This window comes from Garra rufa, chromosome 14 (genome assembly GCF_049309525.1).
Source record: "Garra rufa chromosome 14, GarRuf1.0, whole genome shotgun sequence".
Classification (NCBI taxonomy): Eukaryota; Metazoa; Chordata; class Actinopteri; order Cypriniformes; family Cyprinidae; genus Garra; species Garra rufa.
In genome coordinates this window covers 38,592,855-38,611,952 of record NC_133374.1, presented here as the reverse complement: position 1 = coordinate 38,611,952, position 19,098 = coordinate 38,592,855, and the positions used below count along the sequence as shown (strand labels likewise).

At 34.3% G+C, this 19,098-nt stretch overlaps 1 protein-coding gene across 1 annotated transcript in view; it reads left to right on the top strand.

Moving 5' to 3' along the window:
- The window catches only part of pcsk7 (proprotein convertase subtilisin/kexin type 7), a 34,451-nt gene that overhangs the window by 11,412 nt on the left and 3,941 nt on the right, over window positions 1-19,098 (top strand). The window contains exons 8-12 of the mRNA XM_073817294.1: window positions 374-474; window positions 2,553-2,720; window positions 7,775-7,885; window positions 7,967-8,069; window positions 14,155-14,311. Coding sequence (XP_073673395.1) covers window positions 374-474; window positions 2,553-2,720; window positions 7,775-7,885; window positions 7,967-8,069; window positions 14,155-14,311 — 640 coding nt within the window. The remainder of the gene's footprint in view (window positions 1-373; window positions 475-2,552; window positions 2,721-7,774; window positions 7,886-7,966; window positions 8,070-14,154; window positions 14,312-19,098) is intronic.

Here is a 19,098-nt window from a genome sequence, read left to right as displayed (position 1 = left end):
TTTTTCACTTTAAATGCTTTAGAAATTTAAAACATGTGACCTGTGATTTGTGAACAAATTGATGAATCAATTATTTGAACCAGTTCATTGAAACAAACTGTCTGAAAGAACCAGTTTGCGGGAAAAAGTTGTGTTATAATTAATATAATAAAAATTATAAAAACTTTCAATTTCTTGCACAGACCAGTTGTTTTGCTTCGTAAGAGCTCAGTGTATCATCAGGAGCCAGGGGTATTAATTTTGATAAATTAATTTTGTTGACTTGCAATTTATGAATCACCAAGGACCACAGTTTCAGCTAAAAAACTTCTTTACTGTTCTACTGAAGAAAAAACAAAATTTTCTGATGGTCAATGATGGTGTGTAATTGCAGGAGCGGTTGATGAGAATGGCAAAAAGCCGTTTTATGCAGAAGAGTGTGCGTCTATGCTGGCCGTCACATTCAGCAGTGGGAGCAGACAACTACGCAGTATAGTGAGTATTAGCAGCCTGTAAAATGTGGGTAAAAGTCACTCGCCAATTTGTCTGGTTACATTTGATGTATGTTCACTCATTAATTTATTTGGGAAGTTCATGCAAGCCAAATCTGCACAGGTTTAGTGCAAATACTGAACTTGGGAGACATCATGACATTATGGAGTATATTGCAAAAAACAAAAAAAACCTACAGAAATGCATGCATTCATGAATATGTGATGAAGTCTGGTTAGACCAATTTAGTGCGTGCGCATTTAGAGAGCGTTCTTTCACTGCATCAATCACATTGCAAAAAATGCTTTTTGTCTTGTTTCCAGCCTTAAATCAAGAAGGATTTTCTAGATAAGTAAAAATTATTGTCTTGACAAAGTCAAAATTAAGTGCATTTTTGCTTGAAACAAGCTAAATAATCTGCCAATGGGGTAAGAAAAGTAATCTTGTTTTCGGTTTGAAACAGCATTTATTTTTGCTTACCCCATTGGCAGATTATTTAGCTTGTTCTAAGCAAAAACTCACTTAATTTTAACTTGTTTTTTCTGAAAACAAGAAAATACTTTTCCTTCTTGATTTAAGAATTTTCAGATATTTTGTCTGGAAACAAGACAAAAAAATCTAAGCTAGAAAAGCATTTTTTTTTTTTTTGCAGTGCAGACTATTAATATGCATTAAGAACGATCATATAATTCAAGATTTGAGGCAGAACATCTAAATATTTATATAATTTCATAAAGTTATAATATCACACAAAGAATGCAGTTTTCTTAAAAAAATCATCAAGGAATTATTTACAAATGTGATATTGATTTTATGCAGATCAATAAACAATAAGAGACTTGCATACATTTTAGACACCATATTGGCTGTTTTTGCTCTATTTCTCCAACAAAAATCATTCCAAACACAGCCACAGCACTGTTTTGCATCTCAGAGCAACATGATGGTGTTTCTGTCCTGAATGCATCAACGTTTAAATGATTCGGTTCAATCACAATGACTCACTTCAATCACAATGACTCACTTATTAACAGTGACTTACTGCCACCTTCTGGCGGTTTTAATCTCACATTTAAAGTATCTTTTCATTTTCAAAATAATTTCAATTATCAGTATTCAACGTTTTCTGTTTAAAACATCAAAACATTATTTCTGCATTTGTAACTGCAGGTTAAAGCATTCCAGTCCCTCTGAGCTTCATTAAACAGTGTGGAAATGCATCTAAATGCCACCTAAGATGCAACTTCTGCAAAGACGAATTTTGTTGGCACTGATTTCATTTGTTTGGTAAAAGCCGTAATGTATAATTATTATAATTGACTGATTAAATGTAAGCATTTCACTTAAAAGATGATGCACATTTTTTAAAAAAAAAAGGCTTTATTAAGGTAAAAATCAATTTAAATTTATTGGAAAAGATTAATTTCTATCACGGCAGTGAACTGGCCACAGAATATGAAGAATATCAGAGAATTCAGGAGTCAGTTGTCCACACATAATATAACACTCCGCATAATATTGTTTAATTATCTTTAGCAATACTGTTATCAATAACATCCCAGAAAATATTGAGTTATTTTGTCAATATCACACACCAAATGTACTGACACCAAATGATTTGTAACGATTGCTTTGTCACGTCCGCTGTAGACAGCCTCAAGCTGTTGGTTGATTTCTGTTTTTTTTTTTTTTTGTAAGTTATGAATGGCTGGCAACTTATAATTAGTAGCCAAAATAGCGTGTGAAAAAGTTTATTTTCCTTTTTAATCCCTGATTGTGTGAAAAGAAAAAAAATCTAGTCAAACAAGCCTTTTTGCCTCTATCACTTTGCTGAGACAATTTCATTGTAAATTTAAGTTGCAATTTGTCAGAATAAGTCCTGTCTTCTGAATAAAAGATCCAATCAGCAATTGGTAATGAGTCACTGCAGCAGTCATTAGGGGCTCTGGTTGTTGATTAGATGTTGATATGTGGGTGCACAAATGATTGGAGAAGTCCTGCAGATATATCCACAGAGATGATTTCTCCAGAGGATGCATTTATGACATTTTAGATTGAGTTTTCTGCTGTATTTGTTTCAGGTGACGTCAGACTGGTCGCTGCAGAGCGGCACGGGTTGTACTGAAGGCCACACAGGCACTTCTGCAGCGGCTCCTCTGGCTGCAGGGATGGTGGCGCTCATGCTGCAGGTGCGGCCCTGTCTGAGCTGGCGAGACATCCAGCACCTCATAGCCTACACCGCAACACAGGTATCACATCACTCTTTATTTAATGTAATGAATCCACTGTTAATAAAATCTGTCCATATGTGATAACCTGTAATTAGCATATGCATTTTTAACCCCTTAAGTTTGTAATACTGGTACCGGTATAGGAATTGCATCATTGCATTTTTTTTTTAATATATATTATACTGTACATGTGCACAAATATCGACATTAGTATCATTTGAAAGCTTACAAACTAAACTAAACTTTCAGAATACATGCATGGTTTTAGCATTTATGTTGCATAACGTAAGATAATAAGGTCTGAAGCGTGCTCGGAATTCGAAATGCACACCGCCAACTAGCGCACTAGTGGCCAGCTCAATGCAGAGTTGGGAAACTATGGATTGTGAACAAATACAAAAATAATTATGTATTCCAGCAATATGTTAAAATTTAAGGTGTTTTGTGTAAAATAAGGCCATTTTCAGCCATTTAGCCCAGTGTATGTGGGAATGGGACACTTTTGAATTCAGGTATACCTTATCTTGCAAAATGGAGACACCTAGAGGACATATTGCCTCCATTCAAATAAATCTCAATAAATTGAAAAACAAATGTTACAAAGAAAAAAAAATGCCCTGTTTACTGGCACCTAGTGAAATCCAAAGGAACTTTCTGCAGGACAATGGGCCAAACTGATTTTAAAAAACACTTTCAAATAAAATTTTTACAAAAAATAAAAATAAAAATTGGAATTAGATTTTTTTTTATTTGTGTTTATTATAAAATTATGATAAAATACAATACAAAATATAAATTATTCCACCCATGTGTTAAAATGTAGGGTATTTTCTGTGAAATGAGACCATTTTTATCAAGTTACTCAGAGATATGTTATAAGTTATGTATGTGAGTAGGGCACTGTTTTTAATTCAGGAATGCCAAAATCAGTAAAAAATCCAAAATATGCCAGATAGGTTAAAACAAACTAATTATTATCTCTGCAACTTAAAACGTGTTTTACTAACATGCAAAAACTTATAATAATCATTTATTCACTGATTAAATAACTTCTTGCCCCCACCCTTCTCTACCTACACTGCAAAAAAATGCTTTTCTTACTTAGATTTTTTGTCTTGTTTCCAGCCAAAATATATATAAAAAAATCTTGAATCAGACAAGTAAAAATTATCTCGTTTTTAGTAAAAACAAGTCAAAATTAAGTGAGTTTTTGCTTAAAACAAGCAAAATAATCTGCCAATGGGGTAAGAAAAATAATCTAGTTGTCTGCTTGAAATAAGATTATTTTTCTTACCCCATTGGCAGATTATTTTGATTGTTTTAAGCAAAAACTCACTTAATTTTGACTTGTTTTTACTAAAAACGAGATAATTTTTACTTGTTTAGAAAATCCTTCCTGATTCAAGATTTGTTATATATTTTGGCTGGAAACGAGACAAAAAATCTACATTTACATTTATTCATTTAGCAGACGCTTTTATCCAATGCGACTTACAATTGGGAATACAACAAGCGATTCATCCTAAAGAGGCTGTTCAACATACGAAGTGCTCAAAAATACCATAGATCAGGCATAGTTAGATGAGTACTGGCTAGAAAGGGAGGACCAAGAAAGAGAGAACAATTTTTTTTTTTTTTTAATTGAGTCATAGTGTCGAAAAAGATGGGTTTTCAGCAATCGCTTGAAAGCTGTTAAGGAGTCTGCGTTCCGGAGAGGGGTGGGAAGATCATTCCACTAGACAGGGACGTTGAAGGAGAATGTTTTGGAAAGTGATTTGATACCTCTCTGTGGTGGTACAATGAGGCGTCTTTCACTAGAGGATCTCAGACTTCTGGAAGGAGTGTAGATGTGTAGTAGTGAATGGAGGTAGGCCGGTGATGAGCCGGTGGCTGTCCTATATGCCAGCATCAGTGTCTTGAATTTGATGCGAGCCGTAACCGGTAGCCAGTGCAGGGATATGAAGAGAGGTGTGACATGGGCCTTCTTGGGCTCATTGAAGACCAGTCGTGCTGCTGCATTCTGAATCATTTGTAGAGGCCTGATTGTACATGCTGGAAGACCAGCTAAAAGAGCATTGCAATAGTCCAGCCTGGAAATGACCAGGGCCTGGACGAGGAGTTGTGCAGCATGCTCTGTTAGGAAGGGCCTGATCTTTCTGATGTTGTGCAATGCAAACCTGCAGGATCGAGCAGGTTTAGCAATGTGGTCTTTAAACGTCAATTGGTCATCAAAGATTACACCCAGATTTCTGGCTGAAGTCGATGGGGTAATTGTTGATGAACCTAACTGGATGGAGAAGTCATGTTGAAGATTTGGAATGGCAGGAAAGACAAGGAGCTCAGTCTGTGTCAGATTGAGCTGTAGATAGGGCTGGGCGATTCTTTCGATTTTTTTCGATTAATTTGAATTTTATGTTTTAAGACGATTTATTTTTTTTATTAAATCGAGGTATCGCAATTTTTTTTTAATAAAAATATTAGATACATTGTAATTGCACCAATGGCAGAATAATTAAGAGGCAATGTTGTCCGACCACATGATGGCGCGCCTAACTAACCGCTGTATTCAGAACGGAAAACAAATAACGCGTTCTGGTAAAATAACGCGAGTCACTAAGTGGACATGATTAGCTGCTTGCTAGCAAGTTAGCCTGTTACATTACAGTACATACAATTTCACTTACCACATAAACAGAGTAGAGAGATGATTGAAGACAATAGCGAATTATTTGCATATCAAGGCTCGAGTGCGACCAGCATATTTGTATTTTCGCTGAGTGGAGCTTCAAAGGTTTCTATGTGTTTTGCACGTTGACTAATGTATCTCAAGTGTAGAGAGAGTGTAAATAAGAGACTGAATGGGCAGTAGCTTCGTTTATTATAATAGAGCTTTGTGATATTGCGAACTAAGATGAGTGACAGCTTTTAATCATTTTAAGGGAATTTGTAAACGAGATATTGATTTATTATAACAGTTAAATAAACAAGTTATTATTAAGTGACTTACATTGTCTGACTATAACACTATTGCCTGATTTTGCTCCATTTCGTCGTCAAAAGTGGTCTGAAACAAGTCACAACTGAGCCGCTGCGCATCTCCACTCAAACACAGCGGTGTTTCGTTTATGAATGAACGTGCGTTTTTAAATGAATCTAGTGAAATGATTCAATTTCCCGTTCATTAAGAGTCACTTGCATTATTCTTGAATGAACCATCCGTTCAAACGAATCAAATGAATATGATTCAGTAATTAAATCAGTGTCTTACCACCACCTGCTGGCAGATCGTTTCAGTTATTTAAATCATTTCATATTTCTTTGTTCAAAATTGTATATTTTTGTATACGATATAAGTCCAAGAGAAAAGCATGGAAATATATATTTTCCTCCTGTCTCATATTTATTTGTCTTACAAACATTTACTGTGTCTGGTGTGATAAGCATGGGGTCTGGTGCACTGATGCAGTTGCAATGTATATTGCAAAATATATGGTGCCCATATATATTGTGGAAAAGCTGGGGTTTCTTTACATGCTAAAAGTAGTAGGGGGGAAAAAAAATATTTAAATCGTAAATCGGATTTTTTGTGAAAAAAATCGGGGATTTTATTTTTAGGCCATATCGCCCAGCCCTAATTCCAGGACATGTTTGTGGCAGATTTGGTGAAGCAAATTGCTTGTGTTGCCTCCTGCGGCTACAACTTTAGCCTGACCACATTTACATATGATGTAGTGATGCACAGAAATGAAAATTCTTGGCCGAAACCAAAAAACCGAAAGAATTATGCCAATTATTAGTACCATTGCATTTATGGCTATGACTGTGTACTAAATCTTACTAGAATCAAGGCATTGCAATTGCATAAATTAATATTAAAGTTTCAAAGAATAAATCAATTATATCAATTTAAACATTTTTTGTCAATCAAGTATTATTACTTAAATAACATATACATATATTTTACTGACTTTGTTTAAATTGTTTACATTTTTATAACACATTATCTTGTGGATCCATGAGTTCACATTTACAACTCTATGCGTTTCTCTTCCAGCAGGAGGCGCTGTCAGAATTATAGTAAACAAAGCAGCGCAACAAATGATTTTGAAACGTGCAGCGCTCATATTTATTCAATGAATAGCCTTTTGAAGTTTCATCGCAATTCTTGTCTTTCAATCCCCACATTTAAGACCACCTGAAATCATAATTATGACTTTCATAACCCCCTAATAACACTGCAGTCATCAATGAAAATTAAGAGCTTTATTTAAGACTTTCAAAAACAAACCTTACACAAAATACGTTTCTTTTTATTTTTTTCCCACCATGTTTGGGGCACAAGAAAAATATTAAGGGACTAAATTAATATCAGCATATGAAGTATAATCGTCTCATTGTCTCTGAAAGAATGCACATCTGATGCTGAAAGTCAGTTTTTACTTTCACTTTAACATATTGCGCAGTTTTCACGTTGCATGTGGGATATCCATTGGCTCACCTCCATGGTTTAAAACATAAATATTTATAAAAAATACAGTATATAGAAAAGACATATCTTTAAAATATTGTGACTTAACTGAAAGCTACATCTGTCTGCGCGCAATGCGCCGGTCTCTGCTCTCATCACTGCGCGCACAACTGCAGACACACCCCCTCTTGAAATTTCGGCATTACAAGTTTGAAGTTTTGCAAATCGCTAACCCTGGGTCTTTCTCAGATATACTGAAATACGTCCAAACCGCAGATATGTTGCTTCAGACAAGCACGTGCAGGCTGCAGTTTCTGTTTGCGTCAACATACGTGTTCTCGACGCTTTGTACGCACACACTCACCGGTATTGGGGTATATGAAAAATGAATATCATAAAAAAAAAAAAAAACACCGGTATTCGGTATGAAAAGGTATACCGCCCAGCCCTATCAGTAATCGGCCTTCAGCATTTGTCCCAGTGTGTAATTTCTTTTCAGTTTTGGCCAAGAATTTTCAATTTGGTGCATCCCTAAATGTTAATTTTAGTGTTAAAGTTTTAATAATGTTGATATTTTAATGCTGTGGTGTCTTTATGTCATTAGCATGACGGTGATGCTCCGGCTGACTGGGGAATAAATGGAGCCGGTTTCCACCACAGTCACAAGTACGGCTTTGGATTGCTGAACGCCTGGAGGCTTGTTAATGCTGCCAAGGTAGATCCATCATAGCAGCGCTGCTTTCAGAGGAATACAGGTTACATAAAGCAGCTGACAGTTTATCTATATGTTTTGCAGGTCTGGGAGTCTGTCCCCTATTTGGTGTCCTACCAAAGCCCAGTTTTGAAGGCCAACGAGGACATCCCAGCGTTTCCCAAAACTCTCACTCACACTTGGAATGGTAAGAGATTTATGTGGAGTAGGATACTGAAATAAAATTATTGCTAACACTTTAGTTTAGGGATCAGTTCTCACTATTAACTAGTTGCTTACTAGCATGCATATTACTAACATATTGGCTGTGGCTATTGTTACAAACTGGGTTTGAAATTAACTTTTTCACTCACCAGCCAGTTTTGATACAAAATGTTTTAAGTTACCAGCCATTCATAACTTCTACTAGCCCCCCCCCCCCCCCCCCCCAAAAAAAAAAACAAAAACAGAAATAATCCAACAGTTTGAGGCTGTCTACAATGGACGTGACCGTTGCAAATCAAAATATTAAAAATAATATAAATATTTCAATATTTTCTTGGATGTTATCAATAACAGTATTGATAAAGATAATTAGACAATATTATGTGGCGTGTGTTATTGTGTGTGGACAACTGACTCCTGAATTCTTTGATATTCTTCATATTCTGTGGCCAGTTCACTGCACTGATAGAAATTCATCTTTTCCAATAAGTTTATAAAGGGAAAATCAATTTAAAGCCATTTTTTAAACTATGCATCATATTTTGAGTGAATTAAATTACATTTAATCAGTCAATAATAATAATTATACATTACGGCTGTTACCAAACAAATGAAATCAGTATAAACAAAATTCATATTTGCAAAAGTTGCATCTTAGGTGGCATTTAGATGTATTTCCACACTGTTTAATGAAGCTCAGAGAGACATAGAATGCTTTAACCTACAGTTACAAATGCAGAAATACTGTTTTGTTATTTTAAACAGAAAACGTTGAATACTGATATTTGAAATTATTTTAAAAATGAAAAGATACTTTAAATGTGAAATTAAAACGGCCAGTAGGTGGCCCTGTTAATAAGTGAGTCATTGTGATTGAACCGAATCATTTAAACAGTTGATTCATTCAGGAAAGAAACGCAGTCATTTTGCTCTGAGAAGCAAAACAGTTCTGTGGCTGTGTTTGGAATGATTTTTGTTGGAGAAATAGAGCAAAAACAGACAATATGGTGTCTAAAACGTACGTAAGTCTCTTATTGTTTATTAAACTCTATAAAATCAATATTACATTTGTAATCATGCTAAATGTTTAAGAAAAAACAGCAGTCTTTGTGTGGTATTACAACTATATGAAATGATATAAATATATCCATTTTCTGTCCCATATCTTGAATTATATGATCGTTCTTAATGTGTATTAATAGACTGATTCATGCAGTGAAAGAACGCACTCTAAATGCGCACACGCACTAAATTGATCTAACCAGACTTCATCACATAGTGTTAACACTAGGAGTATTTTTTGTTTTTTGCAATATACTCCATAATGTCATGATGTCTCACGAGTTGAGTATTTGCGCTAAACCTGCACAGATTTGGCTCGCATGAACTTCCCCAATAAATTAACGAGTGAACATACACCAAATGTAACCAGTTAAATTGGCGAGTGATTTGACAGCGTTACCCGCCACAGCTGATTTCAAACCTGCTTATGAAGCACATTTTCTACATGATCATATTTTAGATCCATTAATACCTACATTTAACAACTACCTTACTCTTAATAAGCAACAAAGCATGCGTTTATTGAGGCTAAAGGGGTAGTTAATAGTTAATAGTGAGAATTGGTTTGCTAAACTGAAGAGAGACCAAATAATTTAGTGTTTTTCGATCGAATGTGTAATTCCAAACAAACCATAAAAAGGGCTATTATGACAGCTGTGTGCTCTGGTAATGGATCCGTGCCACAGACAGCACTCGTCTGCCCTTATTAGGAAATGTTAGTCTGCGTTTATGTGTTCAAGTATACAGTGAAAGTGAAGTGTTGCTTCCCTTCTCAATTGCGCTCACGTCTTTCTTGCGGATTTGCTTTTGTCTTGTATCTCTCTGTCTTCAGTCAGTCGGATGAACTGGTGCATTTCTTGCTCTCTTTGACAAGCTGTTCTGTCTCTGATAAACTATTTGTCTGGTGAACAGAAACTTCTGACAGAGTTTAGACAGCAGTTGGTCATGGAAAATATTCATCCACTAACACATTAAGATGTGACTCGACTTTTGCAACGGAGCATCATCAGACAGACAGGACTTCAGCTGGATATGAACATACACTGAGCTGATGAAGCAGACTTGACCCTTTGCAAAAACCCGCCCTCCTTAGTTACTGTTGCTATGTCAGACAAACAGTGCCACTCTCACAGCACACATCATGTTCTCACGCAGTGGAAAATACATCAAGGCACAAAGAGGAAATTGACAACAATTTCTGGTATCAAACAAGGTCTCCGTTTTAAAATACTATTTTTTAGAAACTCAAACAAGAAATACAGTTTTGTGGCTCTTTAATGTGTGACAGATCACCTTATTAGATCATTTGACACATGAACCTTTATCTAAAGCACTAAAAAACACGAATGAACATCAATATGTGTTTTGTTTCAACCACAGAAAGACATCAATACTCGCAATTTCTCTCCTGTCTGATTTGTTTGTCAGACAGAATGGCAGATTCTGCGTTATGATTGGTCAGATCGCCTGTCAATCAAGCTGTTTGCAAAGGGTCAATTGCAGTCTTTGTTTGTTTTTCTGTTTATCTTTTTCAGTTTTGCACTAAATCGATTCCTTAGTTTATGTGCAAATTAGATGTTCACAAGTCACTATGTAATGTGGCAAAGTTGGATCAAATTTACATTTATCAATGATGTTAAATACGTTTAGAAAAATTGCAGAAATGCCTTATACAATAAATTTTTAGTTTCTTAATTTCAGTAAGATTTGTAATTTTTTTTATGCTCATCAGGGCTGAGTTTATTTAATCAAAAATACAGAAAAAATGTAATATTGTGAAATATTTTTACGATGTAAAATAACATTTTTCCATTTTTAATGTAATTTATTTCTGTGATCAAATCTGAATTTTCAGCATCATTACTCCAGGCTTCAGAGTGACATGATTCTTCAGAAATCCCTCTAATATACTGTTTTTTTTTTTTTAAATCAATGTTGAAGACAGTTGTGTTGCTTAATATTTTTTCGGAACCTGTGATACTTTTTTTCAGAATTCTCCAGTGAATTAAAAGTTAAAAAGAAAAGCATTTATTTAAAATTTAAATATTTAACATGTTCTAAAAATATGTAACAATATTCTAACAATACACAGTACTGTTTGTAACATTTGGGGGTCAGCAATTTTTTTTATTTTTAAATATAATTCAAGAATGTGTTAAATTAATAAAAAGTGATTGCAAAGACTTATTTTGTTCGAAAATATTTATGTTTTGAATAAATGCTGTTTTTAACTTTTTTTTTTTTATCAAAGAATCCTGAAAAAAAGTATCACAGGTTCTAAAAAAGTATTTGGCAGCACAACTGTTGCCAGCATTGATAATAAATCAGCATATTACAATGATTTCTGAAGGATCATGTGACACTGAAGACTGAAGTAATGGCGCCACACAATCTCCACAATCTAAAAGTACAAACAGGGGAAAAATGTGTTTAGAATTTTTTTCAAAAGTACATATTTTGGGAATGTTCTCAGCATTTCATCCTAAAATAAATTGACAAATAAGAAAAAGAAAATTAAAACAGCTATGAAGCTTGACACATTAAATTAATCTTAAATGTACAAACAAACCCAGTGAAAGTAAGAAGGTAGTGATGAAACATTAATACATGACCTTCCAGATCTGAGTCAGGGTAGTGCCATATTTCATTTCTGACAGGAATGAAAACAAGGCTGTGAGGGATTGAAGTACAGTGCGTTCAGTTTTTAGTAGACAAAAACTCCATAAAGTTTTGAAGGTTGTGAAAATCACATGATCTAAGACAATTATACAATGGGTGCCATTATAAAGTCTATCCCTCACAGCCTCATTTTCATCCATGTTCAATTTAATATGGTGTGTGGCCTGTTTAAGGTCTATTAGATATTAAAGGAAAATAGCATTTTAAAAGAAATAAACTGCCTTCAGGAAGTATTAACTTCAATTTCATTCATAAGTAGGTTCATACACAGTGACATGCTTTCGTTTATTTGGGCATGAAACAGAAACTGCGATGAACTTTTCTTTGCTCTTTTGACTTGAGAAAAATGTAGGATGGGGCTTGTTTTTTTTTTTTTGTCAATTGGATCATTGTTATTTGCTGTTTGCTATTGCGTCACCAGAGAAGAGATGTCATTGTCAGTTGACTTGAAGGGGTTGTGTGCAGTGTTTATCAGACACATAATGAACCTTCAGTATTTTGTTGTTGTTTATACCTTTCTGCGGTTGTTTACCATGATGAACCGATTACTCTCTCTCTTCCTCTCTCATTCTGAGAGAATATCATTTCCTTACATGGTCAGAGAGTGTTGGGTTTGTTTTACTGAAGCTCTCTGAGGAAATGCCACGGAGTTAGTGTAGCCTAATGTAAGAATTCAGAAAGCGCTTCTCTTTCAGCAGTCCTTAAGTCATGCTGTTACTGGAGTTGTTATCTTTAAGCATTGATATGAGTGTGGCAGGAGCGTAACTGCGTCAGCGGGAACTTGTCAAGCTCACATATTGACATTGTTGCTGCAAGTAACTCTTTCTGAGTTTCTAAACTTCTAATAACCTCTGTAAACAGGGCTCTACGCTTACTTTTCTGTTTAGGAGCATAGCCAAAATTCCAGGAGCACATTCTAAACTGATCAAAAGTAGCCTCCCATTACGAGGTGATATTTGACTCCTTAAAGTGATTTACAGGGGAATTTTGTTTTTTACCTTTGTAATGGCATTTTTCTAACTTTATTAAAAGCATTTAATCTTTTATGTCACTTTTTTTTTTTTAAATATATTGTTTAAGCCTTTTGAAATGTCTAATTAAAACAACAGAACAAGAACAAGTATAATAAGAATAAGTTACCAATCAAATGAAATCAGTGTTAACAAAATTAATTTGTACTACAGAGGTGGCACAGAAGAACACAAAAGTGTTTTGTAGGTGTATTTTCATGTTTAGTGAGGCTCAAAGGTGTCATGAGTGCAGTCAAATTCATAAATTCATGTTGAGATTTATTGTTTTAAATATAACATTTTGAATACAGAAATATTAAATTATTTAAATAACTGAAACGATACTTTAAAATAAAACTAAATCTGCCAGTAGGTGGCGGCAAGTCACTGATTTATTACTGAATCATTAAAGGAAGCGGTTCAGTTGTGACTTGTTTCAAACTATTTTTGATGACGAAATCAAGCTAAATCAGGCAATAGTGTTCTATTCAGACAATATAAGTAATTTAATAATAACTTCTTGTTGATTGAACTGTTGTATTAAATCAATATCTCATTTACAAACTCTCTTAAAAATGCATAAAAGCTGTTACTCATCTTAGTTTGCGATATCACAAAGTTCCATTATAATCAAGTGTGCTCTCTCCGCTGCACAATCAATCTCTTATTTACACTCTCTCTACACTTGGTTTATGAAAGGATTGGTGAAAGATGTCTGAGATACATTAGTCAACGCTGAAAAAACACGTAGAAACCTTTGAAGCTCCGCTCAGCGCAAACACAAATATGCTGATGGGGTCAGTCGCACTGCTGCTCCTAAATATTTTTTCATAGTCGCAGTAGTTTTCAGTCACAAATGCGAGTGAAATGGTCACACTGTAGAGTCCTGGTAAAGTATGAAAAGGTTAGCAAGAAGGGGCCACTGAGAGTTATTACAAACTTGTTCATCATTAAAATCTCATTTACAAAAGAAAACACTGGTGCAGAGCCTGTTTTGGAATTGTACTTTTATCCTAAACTGTTAAATCAACATGATCTTTTGCAATGTAGTCTTTAATGAAGCAGCACAAACTAATTGGACTAAATTGCTCACGCTGTTTAACATTCGTCTGGCTTGATGTAAGTTCCATTTTTGACTAAAACCTGATTTTTTTTAACACTTTGCATGTTGGTTAACTCTTACTAAATACGTTTTTTTGTAATTGCTTCATATCAGTGTTGAAATGAAGATCAGTTTAGGCTTTGCTTTTGCAAGTTGTAATTGATCTTACTGTAAAATGAAGCTAAAAGAGTATTTTGAATGCCTTTGGTTCATAGTGTCGCTGTCTGAGCTGAGGCAGTCGGGCATGCAGACCCTGGAGCATGTGTCTGTTACTGTGACTATCGTCCATCCGCGCCGCGGGAACGTGGAGATCCGGCTCATCTGTCCCAGTGGAATGAGCTCGCTGATCGGAGCCAGGAGACCGCTGGATGTGTGAGTGTCCTGACTTAAGGTCTTAAGGCCAGTTTAACACTTTATAATAAGTTGCATTGATACATCATTAACTAACGTTATATAATGCTGAACAGATCATTATTTAAAACTTGGCTGTCCACACCAGACACAATGCGACATACTCAAATATCACAGCCATTCAGAAGCCAGATGCCAGATTATAAACTAATTCACAAATATTAAACCTTTTTAACGTTGTTAAAACTGCATACTGAGTGACTGGTACCATCTTTGTCATAGAAAACACTTATTATCAAGATCTGAGGTAAACTGTTTTCTGTTGCTTTCAGTATGGCTATAAACTCACATCAAGTATCAAGCTGCTTAAAGCCTTTATAACTTTTCAGTTTAAAAGTCCCTACCAAAGTCCTGTCTTTACTGCTGACTCACCCATAAAAAGTCTCTTGTTGTCACCTAATAGCGGAACAATGTAACTAAAAATCAACATCACAAACATGCACAGTTTCTTAATACTAAACACTATTATTATGTTGTTTATATAAATTTTTATTCACTGAATAATAATATTTAATAACAACAAAAACAGCCATTAAAAAAGTTGCTAGGCAATTCAGTCAAAAGTACAAAGGCAGCGCTCTGATATACAGCATTGCATTTAGGTAAATGTAAGATTCTGCCAAAACTATCTTCTCTGGAACAAATAATAGATTAATGAGACCATTAGATTTAAGGTCATTGCGCACTGAGTTCGAAATTTTCGTATGCCTTTTTTTTTTTTTTTTTTTTCCTTTCACATCCGTAATCCTAAAAATTCAGCACGCACTGAAACCTTGCACACTGAGCCCGATGCATATTAATTTATCTGTTGCCAAAAATTTGCAAAACAATACAAAATAGAATCTTCAGGCAGCAAGTATGATTGTTGTCCAATAGAGATCGCTAAGACATGTGATCAAATGGGCGGCAACCTCTTCAGAACGCAAAGAATTATGGGTATGTTTGGCCCGGCTGGCATAGCAGGCTAGTAATCTGGCATGAAAATAATGAAAAATTAACGTGAAAACAGAATATAATCCTACAAAATGCAGCGAGCTAAAGAAAACATTGTCGGATCATACCGCCTAAAACTAAATCCTTATGCAAAAACGAGATATGACGAGAAAATAAAGGGAATCAAAGGACTGGATCCTTACGAGCAGAGCGACTGGTCAAGGGACGTCAAACTGTTGCCCAACTTCCAGCACCCATATATATATACAACTATATGATATTAAGTGTTAGTGTATACACACACGAAGTTGCGATAATCAGAACTGTCCTTATTAGTGGTTCCATTTAGGTTGCGTGGGACTCAGCAGCGCACCAGCCAGAGAAGAGTCATGGCAGTGCGATGCTTGCACATGTCTGTAACTTATCACCCACAACCTACCCTCATACATTTCCAGTTCTTTTCTATGGATTCTTTATAATGTATATGTTTTGATCTAAATGTATTAACATGTTAAATATGTAAAGAAACTGAAATTAAGTTGGTTGTTACTACTATTCAAGTTATGTAATTGAGTTTGTAATTGAGACAGAATTTCATTCAGTCTTTGTGTATTTTATTTACAGAGATGGCTAAAAATCATTAACGTTACATGTGAGAAGAGACATTAAAAAATCTTTTGGAAAACAATTTTTTTTTTTACATATTAGATGTGAGCATGGTGTATAATTCTAACACGATGGCTTCACAACAATACTTGGACACATATTGGTCAAAGCACAGCACACAACCACAATTTTATCCAGCAAAGTCTTTAATGTTTTTAAAAGAAGTATCTTCTGCTCACCAAGGCTGCATTTATTTGATAAAAACAATTTAAAAAACAGTAATATTGTGAAATATTATTCCAATTTAAAACGGCTGTTTTCTATGTGAATGTATAGTAAAGTTTAATTTATTTCTTGATCAAAGCTGAATTTTCAGCATCATTACTCCAGTCTTCAGTGTCACATGATCTTTCAGAAATCAGTTTAATATGACGATTTGATGCTCAAGAAACATTTATGATTATAAATGTTGAAAACTGTTGTGTACAAAATTTTCTTAAAATTCTTTGATGAATAGAAAGTTCAAAAGAACAGCATTTATTTAAAATAGAATATTTTCTAACATTATAAATGTCTTTACTGTAACTTTTAAACAGTTTAACTTGATTTATTTTATTTCTTTCCCCAAAAAATAAAATAAAATTCTTACTGACCCCAAACTTTTGACCAGTAGTGTTTAATGTTACAAAGCTTTAGATTTAAAATAAATGACGTTCTTTTGAACTTTCTATTCATCAAAGATGTTCATTTCAGCACTGATAATCATAAATGTTTCTTGATCATCAGATCGTCATATTAGAGTGATTTCTTAAGGATCAAACACTGAAGACTGGAGTAATGATGCTGAAAATTCAGCTTTGATCACAGAAACAAATTGGGTCTCCTTACTGCGGTTATCCATGCCATTCGTCGCATTTTTGTCACCTCTAAAACATGGCTTGTACAATTATTATTCCACGCTGGAAAACGATAAAAGGATATTCCGTTCTTAAGCTTTAAGCCACTTCTATCGTGAGAACGACTATTGCAGTATATAACACAGCAGGTAGACGGCATCTTGAACTCTTCCCTCCATGCAATCAAGTCTGGCGCCTAATGTTTGTGCCGCGGATTCCCAAAATGCTTTGCGTTCCCCACTGAGAATACGTCATGATGACGACACATGAGCGATCCTTATAGCTGACAGTACATTCTGTGGGTGAAAATGATTGATTTTTAAGCCAAAAATCATTAGGATATTAAGTAAAGATCATGTTCCATGAAAATATTTTTTGTAAATTTGATAACGTAAATATATCAAAACTTAATTTTTGTCTAGTAATATGCATTGCTAAGAACTTCATGTGGACAATTTTAAAGGTGATTTTCGCAATATTTTGATTCTTTTGCACACTCAGATTCCAGATTTTCAAATAGTTGTATCTCAACCAAATGTGACCCTGGACCACAAAACCAGTCTTAAGTCGCTGGGGTATGTTTGTAGCAATAGCCAAAAATACATTGTATGGGTCAAAATTATTGATTTTTCTTTTATGCCAAAAATCATTAGGAAATTAAGTAAAGATCATGTTCCATGAAGATTTTTTGTAAAATTCCTACTGTAAACCTATTAAAAATGTAATTTTTGATTAGTAATATGCATTGCTAAGAACTTAATTTGGACAACTTTAAAGGTGATTTTCTCAGTATTTAGATTTTTTGCACCCTTAGATTTCAGATTTTCAAATAGATGTATCTCGACCAAATATTGTCCTATCCTAACAAACCATACATCAATAGAAAGCTTATTTATTAGGCTTTCATGATGTATATATCTCAGTTTTGTAAAATTTAACCTTATGACTGGTTTTGTGGTCACAAATAGTGTCCTATCCTAACAAACCATACTGCCCTACAAAGCAAAAAAGCCGTAACTGCATTTTTGGTCAAAAATGAGTTATTATCATTTTCATGACATTCAAGGCATCCTTTGTTATGTGACAAAATATCTTATCTCAAATGTGTGATTTCGCGGCATCCTCAAGGGACGGTTTTAACATTGGATAACAGGCTGGATGACAGAATAACTTTAAAGTAATTTTTCTCAGTTCTGCACTCTGCGTAGTTACTGTCTTTTTGCTTTGTAGGGCAGCATACGTGACTGGTTTTGTGGTCCAGGGCCACATATGAGATAATATGCTTGTTAATGTTTATTAATAAACGTATTAAACATTACCTAACATTAACAAATAATTATTAAATGTAAATGGTGGTATGGGTAGGTTTAAGAACTGGTTAAGTGGTCAATAGTGTACCTGGGTCAGTATGATTACTATAATGGACCACAGATCATTTTGTTTATTACATTGTTTTGATAAATGAACAAGTATTTTCTTGAAAAATAGATTTAATGTACATTTAAAAACAAGAAATATTCAGACACAAGATATAATGTTTGATATTTTAGTACTAGTGGGTGCAGGACACTGTAGGTTATTTATGTAAGTGAGGATAGCTAAATAAAGTAAACTGTGACATATTGTACCCCAAAAATTCTTCATACAGTGGACTACCAGTAAAATTGATGATAAATTGAGACCAAATATTTGGTTGATTATAATCCTTTACATACCTTTCTATTAAAGTTATCTGAAATTATCAAGATGAATTTGTCCTGACACAGTTTTACTCTGAGTTCTTCTCTTATTTTATTACCATTTTCTAAACAATAGCGAATAAACTGTAATAATGTGAGGAAAAATTGAACGTGTCTGCATAAATTTTGGTTTGACTTTAGTGTTGAGGCAATAAAACATGTTTTGCAGTGTGTGTGTAACGTCTTAAGCAAGAATTTTGCTCAACTTAACTGAACACCCTTCACACAAACATTCCAGCAGCTAAAAGTCCATTTCCCGTAAATGTCCTGAATGATTAGTAAATGTTTATAAACATGTGCGGACGATGAATAGTTTCAACTTCAGATTGGGTACTGCAAAAACTTTAACAAATTATTAATAAATAGTTTGTAAAGATGTGTAATTAGGGTGAATTCAGGTCATTTAGGAGAGTTTTTGCCATTGAGGTGACTGCTCATAAAGGTACTAATTATGAGTAAACATTTACAAATGATGAAAAGTCTCAACTTTATATTGGATACTACAAAAACACGAACAAATGATTAATTAATGTTTATATAAGTCTACGCAACAATCAAAGACCAAATATGTGAC